The sequence below is a fragment of the Mesoplodon densirostris genome, chromosome 8, assembly GCF_025265405.1.
Source record: "Mesoplodon densirostris isolate mMesDen1 chromosome 8, mMesDen1 primary haplotype, whole genome shotgun sequence".
Lineage (NCBI taxonomy): Eukaryota > Metazoa > Chordata > Mammalia > Artiodactyla > Ziphiidae > Mesoplodon > Mesoplodon densirostris.
The window spans coordinates 46,010,900-46,025,989 of NC_082668.1; the positions used below are offsets into that span (position 1 = coordinate 46,010,900).

Consider the following 15,090-nt stretch of genomic DNA (forward strand, 5'->3'; position numbering starts at 1 on the left):
TTCCAGGTTTATTGAGATATGATTGACATATAACACTGTATTTGTTTTAGGGGTACAACACAATGATTTGATATATGTATATATTGCACATATAATTTATTTAACATCCGTTTCCTCACAGTTACACATTTTTTTTAATGACGGGAACTTTTAAGATCAACTCTTAGCAATTTTCAAATATTCGTTACAGTGTTGTTAACTTTAGTCACCATTACATCCCCAGAACTTACTTATCGTATAACTAGCAGAAGTTTGCACCTTTTGACCACCTTCACCCAGTTACCCCACCTCCCCCAACCCTGGCAACCACCAGCCTGTTCTCTACATCTTTTTAAACACACACACACACGTTAATTTTAAGAGATATATTGGTGAGGGAACGTTTTACATGCTCTTTATACTGAAATGTGAAAAGTCAATGCTATTTAAGCAACCAAATTGCCAATCTGTTATTGTTACAAACAAAAAGGAAAAATAAACTGATTTTTATTTCTAAATAAGAGGGTTGCTGAAGGGCCTTCGCCTTCCTGGGGTATGATGCTCAGAAGCTCTGACAACTGAGCCCTAAAGTCCCCCAGTCACGGGTCAGGTTAGTTTTAGGCACAATTCTCAGATGTAAGGTCTCCTCCTCCCCACACCCTCCAGGGTGAGACGGGGCGGAGCCCGGAGGGCCCCGGAGGCGGGAGGGGCGGGACAGGGCGCGAGCGGGGCGGCGGCGGCGGCCCGATTCTTCCTCCGCCGGGGGCGGGACCTCCGGGTTCCCGCGCGCAGGCCGCACCGGCCCCTGGGTCTCCTTCTGGGCCCTGCGTCATTTCCGCTACTCTCGGCCGAGCGGGCCCCCCGGGGCTAGTCCCGCCGCTGGGCTGCGCGGAGCTAACCGCCTGGCGGGATGCGGCCGCCCCCGGGGACGTGCTGGCTGCTCCTCTGGCTGCCGCCGCTGGCCGTGCTGCCGGCGGGCGCGGTGCGCGGCGAGGAGAACGAGGCGGCGTTGTCAGGTAACCGCGGGCACGGGCGGCGGGCGCGCGCACGTTCCTCGGCTCCCCCGCTCCCTAACCCCCCGCTCCTCGCCCCCTCTCCCCGTCTCGCCCGGCTCCCCGGTGATGAACCAAGCTCTTCCTTCCCCGGGCGGCGGGGCGCGGGGAGCTGTTTCCCTGCCCGGCTTAAGGCTCCCTCCGCGGGCGCGGCCTCCCTTACCACCTGCTTGGGCTTCCCTGGTCTCTGCTGGCACTTGGACACTATAATTTTAGGATTAGAAGCAACTGCAGAGTTCATTCTGGCCCAGTTCCCTCGTTTTACAGAAGCAACCGAAGCCCAGAGAAGTTTTGATTAGTCCAAGGACACACAGATAGTCATTGTACAGATGATCCTAGTCTCCCGACTTTCAACACAAGGCATTTGTATACATCAACTTAGGTTGAAAATATTATTTATCTAGCTAAAACTTTGGACTCAAGACTAGAGAAGGTAAAAGCTTTGGCTTTAGAATTGGACTGAAATTCCCCTGCCCTAACTAGCTCTGTGACCTTGAGTGAGTCGTGCTACTACTGGTCACATGTAAAACATGGATAATATTTCACAAGATTACTGTGATGTTTAACGTGTCCCTGGTACAAAGGAAACAAGATATGGTAGCTGTTCATAGTGTTGTTATGGGCTGTCTGGAGTGGGGCAAGGCAAGAGTTCTAACTCCACAACTGCTACTAATTTGCTATGAGCTTAACGTTTCTTTTTCACTGTTTTCACTATTTTTAAAAGATTTCCTGGAATCACTGTCCACTAACTTCTCTTCATCTTATTGCCCCCCTTTGGTTGCAAGGGAGGCAACCAAGTGTGGGCTTTTAGCTGGGCATAGCTGCTCCCCTCCAATAAAATCAGGATTGTTTGTCTAAGGATAAAGGCAGTTATCAGATTGAGCTGGAGCTACCAACTCCTCTGTATCTTGCAGTGAGGTACGCCCTGGGGGACTCTTCTATACCAGTTTTCATTGAATGGACATTTGTTGAGCATTTACTATGTGCTAGGCAGTGTTAAAAGTGCTTTAACTGCATTATCTTATTTAATACTCATAGTAACCGTATGGGGTAGGCACCATTTATACACCCATTTTACAGAAGAGGAAACAAAGCCTTGGTAGTAGGAGGGGAAAATCACAGATCTGTCTAAGAAGGAGGGTTTCTGAGCATGGCAGCAGCCAGAAAATAAGTAAGTAGCCTTGGACCAGCATCCAGAACCTTGATTTCTCTAGTTCGGTCATTACATTCAGCCACCCACTTGCAGAATTACGTTGGTCCAGGCACGTAATCTTTATAGGCCATAGTTTTCTCATCAGTAAAGATGAAGATGTTCTATTACTGAATGTTCTCCAATAATTTCCTTACCTTTTATTTGCCTCAATGAACCCACTGTTTTTCAGGTTTTTATGTTACCAGATTTAGTGTTAACAATGTCAACTTTTTATTTTGTTAATCAAATCATACATAAATGCTTCTGCTCTGCCTGAGACATGCAGGATGCCCACTGAGTTGATAAAATTCTAGTCCACAGCTAAGAGAAATGGCAACTTCTGTTGCCTTATAGCAACACTTGCGCTTCCAGATGGGCTTCACAACTGAGACTTTTTTTTTTTACATCTTTATTGGAATATAATTGCTTTACAATGGTGTGTTAGTTTCTGCTTTATAACAAAGTGAATCAGTTATACATATACATATGTTCCCATCTCTCTTCCCTCTTGCGTCTCCCTCCTTCCCACCCTCCCTATCCCACCCCTCCATGTGGTCACAAAGCACCAAGATGATCTCCCTGTGCTATGCGGCTGCTTCCCACTAGCTCTCTGTTTTACGTTTGGTAGTGTATATATGTCCATGACACTCTCTCAGTTTGTCACAGCTTACCCTTCCCCCTCCCCATATCCTCAAGTCCATTCTCTAGTAGGTCTGTGTCTTTATTCCCATCTTACCCCTAGGTTCTTCATGACATTTTTTTTCTTAGATTCCATATATATGTGTTAGCATACGGTATTTGTCTTTCTCTTTCTGACTTACTTCACTCTGTATGACAGACTCTAGGTCCATCCATCTCATTACAAATAGCTCAATTTCGTTTCTTTTTATGATTGTGTAATATTCCATTGTATATATGTGCCACATCTTCTTTATCCATTCACCCGATGATGGACACTTAGGTTGCTTCCATGTCCTGGCTATTGTAAATAGAGCTGAAATGAACATTTTGGTACATGACTCTTTTTGAATTATGGTTTTCTCAGGGCATATGCCCAGTAGTGGGATTGCTGGGTCATATGGTAGTTCTATTTGTAGTTTTTTAAGGAATCTCCATACTGTTCTCCATAGTGGCTGTACCAATTCACATTCCCACCAGCAGTGCAAGAGTGTTCCCTTTTCTCCACACCCTATCCAGCATTTATTGTTTCTAGATTTTTTGATGATGGCCATTCTGACCGGTGTGAGATGATACCTCATTGTAGTTTTGATTTTCACTTCTCTAATGATTAATGATGTTGAGCATTCTTTCATGTGTTTGTTGGCAATCTGTATATCTTCTTTGGAGAAATGTCTATTTAGGTCTTCTGCCCATTTTTGGATTGGGTTGTTTGTTTTTTTTGTTATTGAGCTGCATGAGCTGCTTGTAAATTTTGGAGATTAATCCTTTGTCAGTTGCTTCATTTGCAAACATTTTCTCCCATACTGAGGGTTGTCTTTTGGTCTTTTTTATGGTTTCCTTTGCTGTGCAAAAGCTTTGAAGTTTCATTAGGTCCCATTTGTTTATTTTTGCTTTTATTTCCATTTCTCTAGGAGGTGGGTCAAAAAGGATCTTGCTGTGATTTATGTCATAGAGTGTTCTGCCTATGTTTTCCTCTAAGAGTTTGATAGTTTCTGGCCTTACATTTAGGTCTTTAATCCGTTTTGAGCTTATTTTTGTGTATGGTGTTGGGGAGTGTTCTTTTACATGTAGCTGTCCAGTTTTCCCAGCACCACTTATTGAAGAGGTTGTCCTTTCTCCACTGTACATTCCTGCCTCCTTTATCAAAGATAAGGTGACCATATGTGCATGGGTTTATCTCTGGGCTTTCTATCCTGTTCCATTGATCTATCTTTCTGTTTTCGTGCCAGTACCATACTGTCTTGATTACTGTAGCTTTGTAGTATAGTCTGAAGTCAGGGAGCCTGATTCCTCCAGCTCCGTTTTTCGTTCTCAAGATTGCTTTGGCTATTCGGGGTCTTTTGTGTTTCCATACAAATTGTGAAATTTTTTGTTCTAGTTCTGTGAAAAATGCCAGTGGTAGTTTGATAGGGATTGCATTGAATCTGTAGATTGCTTTGGGTAGTAGAGTCATTTTCACAATGTTGATTCTCCCAATCCAAGAACATGGTATATCTCTCCATCTATTTGTATCATCTTTAATTTCTTTCATCAGTGTCTTATAATTTTCTGCATACAGGTCTTTTGTCTCCTTAGGTAGGTTTATTCCTAGATATTTTATTCTTTTTGTTGCAATGGTAAATGGGAGTGTTTTCTTGATTTCACTTTCAGATTTTTCATTATTAGTGTATAGGAGGGCCAGAAATTTCTGTGCATTAATTTTGTGTCCTGCTACTTTACCAAATTCATTGATTAGCTCTAGTAGTTTTCTGGTAGCATCTTTAGGATTCTCTATGTATAGTATCACGTCATCTGCACACAGTGACAGTGTTACTTCTTCTTTTCCGATTTGGATTCCTTTTATTTCCTTTTCTTCTCTGATTGCTGTGGCTAAAGCTTCCAAAACTATGTTGAATAAGAGTGGTGAGAGTGGGCAACCTTGTCTTGTTCCTGATCTTAGTGGAAATGGTTTCAGTTTTTCACCACTGAGGATGATGTTGGCTGTGCGTTTGTCATATATGGCCTTTATTATGTTGAGGAAAATTCCCTCTATGCCTACTTTCTGCAGGGTTTTTATCATAAATGGGTGTTGAATTTTGTCAAAAGCTTTCTCTGCATCTATTGAGATGATCATATGGTTTTTCTCCTTCAATTTGTTAATATGGTGTATCACGTTGATTGATTTGCATGTATTGAAGAATCCTTGCATTCCTGGAATAAACCCCACTTGATCATGGTGTATGATCCTTTTAATGTGCTGTTGGATTCTGTTTGCTAGTATTTTGTTGAGGATTTTTGCATCTATGTTCATCAGTGATATTGGCCTGTAGTTTTCTTTCTTTGTGACATCCTTGTCTGGTTTTGATATCAAGGTGATGGTGGCCTCGTAGAATGAGTTTGGGAGTGTTCCTCCCTCTGCTATATTTTGGAAGAGTTTGAGAAGGATAGGTGTTAGCTCTTCTCTATATGTTTGATAGAATTCGCCTGTGAAGCCATCTGGTCCTGGGCTTTTGTTTGTTGGAAGATTTTTAATCACAGTTTCAATTTCAGTGCTTGTGATTGGTCTGTTCATCTTTTCTATTTCTTCCTGATTCAGTCTTGGCAGGTTGTGCATTTCTAAGAATTTGTCCATTTCTTCCAGGTTGTCCATTTTATTGGCATAGAATTGCTTGTAGTAATGTCTCATGATCTTTTGTATTTCTGCAGTGTCAGTTGTTACTTCTCCTTTTTCATTTCTAATTCTATTGATTTGAGTCTTCTCCCTTTTTTTGTTGATGAGTCTGGCCAATGGTTTATCAATTTTGTTTATCTTCTCAAAGAACCAGCTTTTAGTTTTATTGATCTTTGCTATTGTTTCCTTCATTTCTTTTTCATTTATTTCTGATCTGATCTTTATGATTTCTTTCCTTCTGCTAACGTTGGCGGTTTTTTGTTCTTTCTCTAAATTGCTTTAGGCGCAAGGTTAGGTTGTTTATTCGAGATGTTTCCTATTTCTTAAGGTAGGATTGTATTGCTATAAACTTCCCTCTTAGAACTGCTTTTGCTGCTGGATCCCATAGGTTTTGGGTCGTTGTGTCTCCATTGTCATTTGTTTCTAGGTATTTTTTGATTTCCTCTTTGATTTCTTCAGTGATCATTTCGTTATTAAGGAGTGTATTGTTTAGCCTCCATGTGTTTGTATTTTTTACAGATCTTTTCCTATAATTGATATCTAGTCTCATGGCATTGTGGTCAGAAATGATACTTGATACAATTTCAATTTTCTTAAATTTACCAAGGCTTGATTTGTGACCCAAGATATGATCTATCCTGGAGAATGTTCCATGAGCACTTGAGAAAAATGTGTATTCTGTTGTTTTTGGATGGAATGTCCTATAAATATCAATTAAGTCCATCTTGTTTAATGTATCATTTAAAGCTTGTGTCTCCTTATTTATTTTCATTCTGGATGATCTGTCCATTGGTGAAAGTGGGGTATTGAAATCCCTTACTATGAGTGTGTTACTGTTGATTTCCCCTTTTATGTCTGTTAGCATATGCCTTATGTATTGAGGTGCTCCTATGTTGGGTGCATAAATATTTACAATTGTTATATCTTCTTCTTGGATCGATCCCTTTATCATTATGTAGTGTCCTTCTTTGTCTCTTCTAGTAGTCTTTATTTTAAAGTCTATTTTGTCTGATATGAGAATTGTTACTCCAGCTTTCTTTTGGTTTCCATTTGCATGGAATATCTTTTTCCATCCCCTCACTTTCAGTCTGTATGTGTCCCTAGGTTTGAAGTGGGTCTCCTGTAGACAGCATCTATATGGGTCTTGTTTTTGTATCCATTCAGCCAGTCTGTGTTTGGTGGGAGCATTTACATTTAAGGTAATTATCAATATGTATGTTCCTATTCCCATTTTCTTAATTGTTTTGTGTTTGTTATTGTACGTCTTTTCCTTCTCTTGTGTTTCTTGCCTAGAGAAGTTCCTTTAGCATTTGTTGTAAAGTTGGTTTTGTTGTGCTGAACTCTCTCAGCTTTTGCTTGTCTGTAAAGGTTTTAATTTCTCCATGAAATCTGAATGAGATCCTTGCTGGGTAGAGTAATCTTGGTTGCAGGTTTTTCTCCTTCATCACTTTAAATATGTCCTGCCACTCCCTTCTGGCTTGCAGAGTTTCTGCTGAAAGATCAGCTGTTAACCTTATGGGGATTCCCTTGTGTGTTATTTGTTGTTTTTCCCTTGCTGCTTTTAATTTTTTTTTTTGTATTTAATTTTTGACAGTTTGATTAATATGTGCCTTGGCGTGTTTCTCCTTGGATCTATCCTATATGGGACTTTGTGTGCTTCCTGGACTTGATTAACTATTTCCTTTCCCATATTAGGGAAGTTTTCAACTATAATCTCTTCAAATATTTTCTCAGTCCCTTTCTTTTTCTCTTCTTCTTCTGGAACCCCTATAATTCGAATGTTGGTGCGTTTAATGTTGTCCCAGAGGTCTCTGAGACTGTCCTCAGTGCTTTTCATTCTTTTTTCTTTATTCTGGGCGTGAACTTCATCTCAGGAATGAACCATAGGCGTAGGCCATTTGAAACCACAGCTTTCAAGTTCATCTGTGGAGAAGAAAATCAATACTGGAAGTTAAAATCAGGCCTGAATGTGCATTAGCGTGTGATAGTTGCAGTTTCATTCTCTATGCACATTCTTGGAGAAATGAAAATCAAATTCATATTCAAGCCAGGTTAGAAGAACAACAGCTGGGGTTAATCGAGAAGTTCCTTTGTAACTTTGGTACTACATGCTAATTACTTTGAATTTGAATTTACAAAATAATACCAAGAAAAATCCTTCCTCCCTTTGAACTCTCAGGAGTTAAGGTTTGTTGCTTTTTGTTTTAACTGTTCTCCCTCCCTTTCCTTATCCCAAAAGAAAAGCAGTTACATAGGCCAGATGGAGAAAGCGTCTGTCTAATAAGTGATTTTATTATTCAGTTATAATTTCATCTGAAGATATTTTTTCCCATAAGGGCCCTGTAAGGTTAAATTTTCAGAAGGAACATTGCTGAAATATTCTTATGTTGGAGATTGTTTAAGATCTGATAGATTAGAAGAGTGTATGTGCTTTTTATTTTTAGCATATTCTATAAGTAGGTTTAAGTACTGCCTGCCCTTTTCTGAAGTTCTGACTAAATATTTTTACCTTAAAATAAAAGGTAATTTAGTTTATGACTAAACTCTTTAACTTAATTATATCTTTATACATTTAGGAAAACATAAATGACAAAAGTAGTACAAAAGAGTAATTTTAAACTTAATTTATCAGTTAAAGCAAGTGATGTGCAGTTGTCTCTTTTTTTATATACGATATGTAGTCCTAACATTAGATTAATTGAATATTTTCAAATTGAGTGGTATTTTAAATGAACTAAGGGATTTCACTGGTAAAGGTAACCCTAACTCACATCCTTTGGTAATGTAAAGAATTGCACTTTGTCACAGCAGTTTGGGCACAACTGTCCAGAAATACACTGTTCTCCAGGAGTCAGGCTTATTGAAAGGTTCAAGAGAGCCTGCCGAGGACGGCAGGTAGTTAAGGAGGGCCGTGCTCGGTCCGTGGCCTTGCTGGGGTAGCCATAATAAGCGTGGCATTCGGGGTTGGTCCTGCTTATACTCCTAAGTATTTGGGAAACGAGGCAGAGCTGGGATAGCCCACCCTTGCAGACCCCTCTCCGGACCTGAATCAGGCTTGAGGAAGTGAATACCTAGGTTATGGGAGCACCCTCTGGGGAGGAGCCATACTTCAGCTCCAGGGGGAAGCAGTGGCTCTCCCTAGGCAAAGGTTGTTCTCGTCTGACCAAATGAATGATTATTATTACATTTTTATGAATCCCTAGAAATTCCCTTTTGTTTTCTGGATTGCCTTGTGAGGGGATGTTGTTGATATTGTGATTTATTTGGATTTGCCCAGATCTGACACCAGGACGTTCCAATCCTAGCTGAATGAACCGGCAAAGACTGAGACTGCGTGAATAAATGACGCCTGCAGACCTGCCAGCAGCTTCACAGCCCTCTGTGTCAGGGCTGGAACAGGTGGTAGAGTTCAGCCAGGCAGTCAAGCTGGCTATAATTTCTGTTTCCTACCCGCAGGCAGAGATAGAGGAAGTAGAAACTGAATAATGACATGTCTCTAGAAAATTACTGAAGGGAGGAGGGGCCTAGGAAAGACAACGTTTATAAACAATCTAAGATGAAAAGATCTGGTTCCCTCTAGGAAGGCAGTAGGCCAGCTGTGGTAAGAATCTTGATTGTCCAAGTCACTGTCTTATGCTAGCTGCCCATGGCTTAAGATTCACAAGATTCACATGAACTCACTTGGAGCTAGGGTTGTGGTTTCTTGTGGCTGTGAGTTTCTAGTTCCTTAGATAATTAGGAATTCTTCTGTGGGTGGATTGAGATGCATTCACCTCAGGAGACAGGTGATAACAATGAGGGCAGCCAGAGGGCACCATGAAATGCTGACACCTTGTCTATAATGTCTCATGTATTGTGTGAATTCAACATCAGTTTCACCTCAAAAGCCAGAGGCCGCTCTGGAGAATTCCAGGGGAGATGCCGTTTGCCACATGCTTTTAGTAGTGTTTCTGTAAGTATCAAGAATCAGGGCAACGTACCCCTATCTGTACTTTCCTTAATCTGGTTGAAGACCAGGGTGAAATCAGAGCAAGTTCTTTTCTTCTAACTGGGAGGTGTTTACACAGAGTACACTGATGTACCATATAGAGTACAACAAAAACACGCTGATCGCCACCTCTTGCTTCCCTCTGCCCTTTTCTACCTGGTGAGGAGAAAGAAGAGGGTTCTCAGCCCAAGGGATATTAAGGGTTACAGCTCTCCACCCTCTAGTTAAGGGTACATTGATGATGGGGTAGGGTAAGGCGGAGGTGTAGCCTGCAGGTTCTCTGGGTGGGATGGCAATGGCACAGGCTGGACAGGTGTCCAGCATTAGGTTGCTTCAAGGGGAAGAGCAGAGTGCACCCCCTTTTACGGTGCTGGCACTGGCCAGCCTCTTATAAAGATCGGCCGGCTTTCACTGGGTCGGCTCTGCATGCCCAAATAACCTACCAGTCCCCTCGAATTACAACACACACATGAAAGACAAATATTTAAATGCTACGGGTACAATAATGAACATGCCATGTCCCTAACTTCATGGCAAGAGAATATAAACTAAAAAATACATATATAATATGAAGAGAATAAAGCAGAGTAAGAAGAAAGTGGGTGAAAGGGGTAGGAGTGTGCCATTTTAGACAGTGGGGTCAGAGAAGGCCTTCCTGAGAAGGTGAATTTTGAGCAAATACATACGTTATCTATCTGAAGGAGCAAGCTCTGCCGAGATCTGGGGAAAGCTGGTTGCAGGTGGAGGAAACAGCATGTAGGACAGGTTGAGGCAGGGACGCTTGGTGTGGCCGGAGAGGCTAAGCAGGAGGAAAGGTCAGAGGTGCCCAGGTCCTAGGAGAGGAGGGTGGGTTTTCTTACGGGTGTGATGAGAAGTCATTGGAGGGTTCTGAGCAGGTAAATGCTGTGCTCTGGTTGATGTTTCTAAAAGGTCCCTGTACTGATTAGAGAATAGGTTGTAGGGGAGCATCGTAGGGGCGATTCTGGAAGCACACCAGCTAGAAGTCTCTTATAGTAACCCAAGTGCAAGAAGACTGAGGCCTGCACAGCACAGAAGCATTTACTCCTAAATTCAAGCTATTGCACTCCACCCGAATTGCGTCATCTTGCTCTTATCTGAAGAGTTACAGATATCAGATGATTTAGGAGACAGTCTTAGGACCAAAATGGAAAAAAAAAAACCTCACTGGAAGGCAGCGTTTGTTTGCAAAGCTCAGGCTCCAAAGGGTTTTTCCTCAGACGACTAACAAGAGAGTAGTTCGTGTACTTAGGGGAATTGACTCAGCCCTTGAAGTGGTGGAACGCTCTCTAGGAGAAGGGGATGCACGGAGGGACCCTGGAAAGACCGCAAGAAAAGCCCCTAGTGAGCATGCGTATGGCGTTAGGAGTAACCCTGAAGGAAGAACGGGCTGCAGTTAACGTCATGATGGTCTGGGCCGCCGGGGTCTGCAGACCATAGACCTCACGCTCTTCACCTGACCCCAGCCCCAGAGTGTGCTCCCTTCCCGACGATAGGTAGGAATCCCCTCTTCCACTGGGGACTCCCAGCATAAGGTTCTCAACTCCAGCTGCCCGATTTCACCCTGTTCCTGCCTAGAGAGCCCACAGGGGGCCGCGGAAGGCAGAACATGGGATACCAGCAGGCGAGTCCGGAGCCGCCCCTGTGGTCACTAGCTGAGGGCTTTTAACGCGCGTGGTGTGTTATCATCGCAGTCGCTCGGGCTCTTCCAGGGTCCGCACTGCCTCCTTGGACACGCGTCTTTCATACGGCCAGCTGCAGCCCCCTGGGGTCCCGGGAGGGCCCTGTCCCCTGTGCAGCCCGTGGCCAGGAGTCGTTTGTGTCTCAGATACACCCAAGAAGGCTCCTCAGCATCTGTTGCTGTGTGTGTTGTTAACACCGTTCTGCATTCTCCTTTTTGCCCTTGTGTATAAACAGACCATGAAAGAATGCATTTTTAATTTTTGTATCCTGTATTTAAAAGAGAGCCTCTAGAGCTTCCTTCTCGTGCCTTTTTGAGATCTGCCTCTTAACCTGGATTCTTATATTTGCATCTCAGACTCTCAAACTCTGCAAATTTCTTGGTATATTTAAAAACATATGCATCACAGTGTTAAGAGTAAAGATTAAATGGTTTCACAGCATCACAGCGGAGGGTATGGATCCTCGTGTAACTTCCCTGCTTTGTGCAGCCACCTGAGAACCTTGACTTTTATGCAGTTATATTTTCAGAGGTGATAGGCATTCACAGTGTCTGTTTCTTCACTCTTCTCCAGCTTAATGCTAAGGTGTTTCTAGGCAGGACCAGGACCTATCTGGACTTACTTAGTGTTCATCCCTAAATGGATGTAATTGTTGACTTGTTATTACTGATTACCCGATCCTTCCCCAGTTTTGGTGTAGCAGGTTGTTCTAGCTTCATTTCAGGTTTTTATGGAGAAACAGGTGGTCACACTCTCCTTAGAGGAGTGAGGGTTGGGGCATAAGGCCCGTTTCTCGATGTGTGCGTAAACATTCCCTGTTGCTGTTTCATATTTGACAGACGTAGTGGTGATACCCTATCCTGGGTCCAGAAGCATCTGTGACTTTCATCTCACTTCATTTTAAATTCAAATATAGCAGCAGCCTCAGAAAAAAATGAACCCCATTACTTCATAATTTTCTTGTGGCATTTACTACATTTACCATCTGTAATGCAGCACCTGTCTTCTCTCTCTCTCTGTTACACTGTGTTATATTGTATTATATATTACATACTATATATAAAATATTTTGTGTGTATTACACAGAACACACACACATATGTATGTACTACATCTGTCTCCAGCCAGACTTCTCCTGTGCTCCAGACCTATCCATCTTCACCTAGCCCCACCAACCAAGACTCAGTCCTTCTAAAATTGAACTCTTCCCCTTTTTTTGCTTCTTCTCTAGTATTCCTTATCCCAGTCACCAGAACCATCAGGTCATTTCTGAATCTCTGAGTCTGTTGATTCCACTTCCCAGGTGCTCTTACATCTGTGCTTTCTCCTGCCTACTTAGTTTGTTTCTTGCTTAGACTGCTTCGGGAGCCTCCACAGTTCTTCTGCTTTCCATCTTCTCCCCCTCTAACGTTTTGCGTGGCCTACAGAACGCTCTTTCTAAGACCCGACTGTGTCCTCTGTCCCCACAGATCCATTCTGTGCCGTGCTCTCCCCTGCTCAGGTCCTGGCAGCTGGCCTCTGTGGGCTTCTTTGCCCTCTGGCTTCCGATTGGGTTTGGCAGATGAGAGGCACTGACGAGAGGGCAGGAGAGAGCCCCCCCTGAAGCTCTGGCAGGGCTTGCATTCCCTTAGACTGCTGTCCTCTTGGCTCCAGTACTTTGCCATTTCAGGCCTAGGGATGTGGAAGGCTCTCTGCCCTTGCTGGTGCCTGGGAACTTCACGGTTCCTTGTTGTTAATGCCTTAACCCTGCCTACATCTTCACTGAACTCTTCTCAGTTAAACCCTTTGGAATGTCCACGGTGTCTTGCTGAGACTCGGACACTTACCTAAAATCCTTCAATGCTCTGCTTTCTGCGGGAAGGCCACACTCCTCAGTGTAACAGAAACCACCTAGCTCTCTAGCTGCAGGTGTTGAAATGTCCTGTGTATTCCCTACACTCCATCCCCGTGAATGGCCGAAGCCCTTCCATGCCTTCCCTCATCTCCGTGGTTCTGTACACGTTTGTCCCCCCACCCCCTGACTTCTGTCTCGTTGCCTCTGACTGTGCTTCAGTGCTCCACTCACGTTTCCTCCTTTCTGGGAAGCCTCCCTCAGTCCTTGCCCTCGACTTCAAGATTGAAAAAGTGCCTATTCTCCGTGCTTTTACAGTCCCTCCATCTGTCATAAGGGTATTGGTACTGGACTGTAATCTTTTTGTCTGCCTCCTGCTAGATTGGAAAGACTGAGGACTATAATTACCACGTAGAAGAATTTACTGGCCATAGACTACAAAAACAGCCGTCATTAACCCTGTGAATAAAAAAGAAAGAAGATAAGATTCTGGACAATTACGTATTTAGGAAATATATTCTTTTTTCTGTTTCTCAGTTCCAAGGTGTAAAGCTTTGAAGGAAATGGATTTAATTAAAACATCTCAGTCAGACTGTTACTGCTACAATCAAAAATCCCAAGTGAAATGGAAGTATATATGGTCAACTGTGCAGGTAAGAGCCTACTTTCAAATTATGTCTTAGGAACAGGGAGTTAAAGCGTACTGTTTCAAGAGTAGAAGTAGCTTTTGTATGACACAGAGCTGTGTATCAGTATGAAAGCTGCCTGGGGGATTACACACAGTAGTTCAGGTTAGGGGGGCTATGGGAGGGGACGTTAACCTCCATACTCTTCATCAGCCCCTCTCCAACCACTCCAAGTGGATATACTGTCTGAGTGCAGTGTGCTTGCTGTTCGGACATGGCTCAAGACAATACCCTCTCGCCTACTTTCCAAAATAATTGCTATCTCAGACCCTTCTCTATAGAAATTCTGAAGTTACCTCTGATCCCAGGTGTGGTCAAGATAGTAGTTACTCTTTTTTTTTTTTTTTTTTTTTGCGGTACGCGGGCCTCTCACTGCTGTGGCCTCTCCCATTGTGGAGCACAGGCTCCGGACGCGCAGGCCCAGTGGCCATGGCTCACGGGCCCAGCCGCCCCGCGGCACGTGGGATCCTCCCAGACCAGGGCACAAACCCACGTCCCCTGCATCGGCAGGCGGACTCTCAACCACCGCGCCACCAGGAAAGCCCAGTAGTTACTCTTAATAGCCTAGCACTTTCCTTCCTTCAGCATTTAATGAATATTTATTAAGCACCTACTAAGTGCCAGGAGTTCTTCTAGGCTCTTAGGATCCGTCAGTGAACAAAATAGATCCCCGCTCCTGTGATGTTTACACTCTTGGGAATGGGGGTAGGGGGTAGGGTGGGGTTAGCCATAAATGTAAAAGAGAAGAAAATTATAAAACTAGTAAGTGCTATAAAAAAAAGAAAATGTAGAGTAAGATAAGTGGAATGAGGGGGGTGGAGGCAAGTTGCAGTGTTAAAAGGAGTGGTCAGGGTCATTCTCATTGAAAAGCTGACACATGAGTAAGATCTCAGTGATGTGAGGGTATCTGAGGGAAGGGCTAGGACGTCATTGTATCAGGAGGCACTGGATGTTGCTTTGTACTGTTACTGAGAACATACACCACTTTGCTCACTTGGTTAAGGTGTTATCTGTCAGTTTACAGTTTCACCACTGTAAAGTAACTATCTTCACCTCTGTAATGAATGACTATTTTGAGGGGATAATTTGAGACTATGTATATGTTTTATTCCTCATCAAACTTTTACCCCCTGGTTTTATTATCTGTTGATGATGCTTGCCGGAATCAGTTATCATCACGATGTTTATCAAATGGTGATTTTCTAATTCCATTATTCCTTCTACATTCATTGGCATTCTTCTGTAAGGAAGAGTTTTACCTCCCCAATTTATTTATATCCATATTGTTTCATGGATCGCCAGTTCATTTGCTGGACTACAATTCCTTACTT

At 43.1% G+C, this 15,090-nt stretch overlaps 1 protein-coding gene across 4 annotated transcripts in view; it reads left to right on the plus strand.

Moving 5' to 3' along the window:
• Positions 1 to 776: 776 nt before the first annotated feature.
• Positions 777 to 15,090, plus strand: part of NEMP2 (nuclear envelope integral membrane protein 2) — a 36,563-nt gene continuing 22,249 nt past the window's right edge. For all 4 annotated transcript variants that reach the window (XM_060107234.1, XM_060107236.1, XM_060107233.1 and 1 more), the window contains exons 1-2: positions 777 to 995; positions 13,611 to 13,726. In XM_060107234.1, the coding sequence (XP_059963217.1) occupies positions 890 to 995; positions 13,611 to 13,726 (222 nt within the window). In that variant the 5' untranslated portion in view covers positions 777 to 889. The remainder of the gene's footprint in view (positions 996 to 13,610; positions 13,727 to 15,090) is intronic.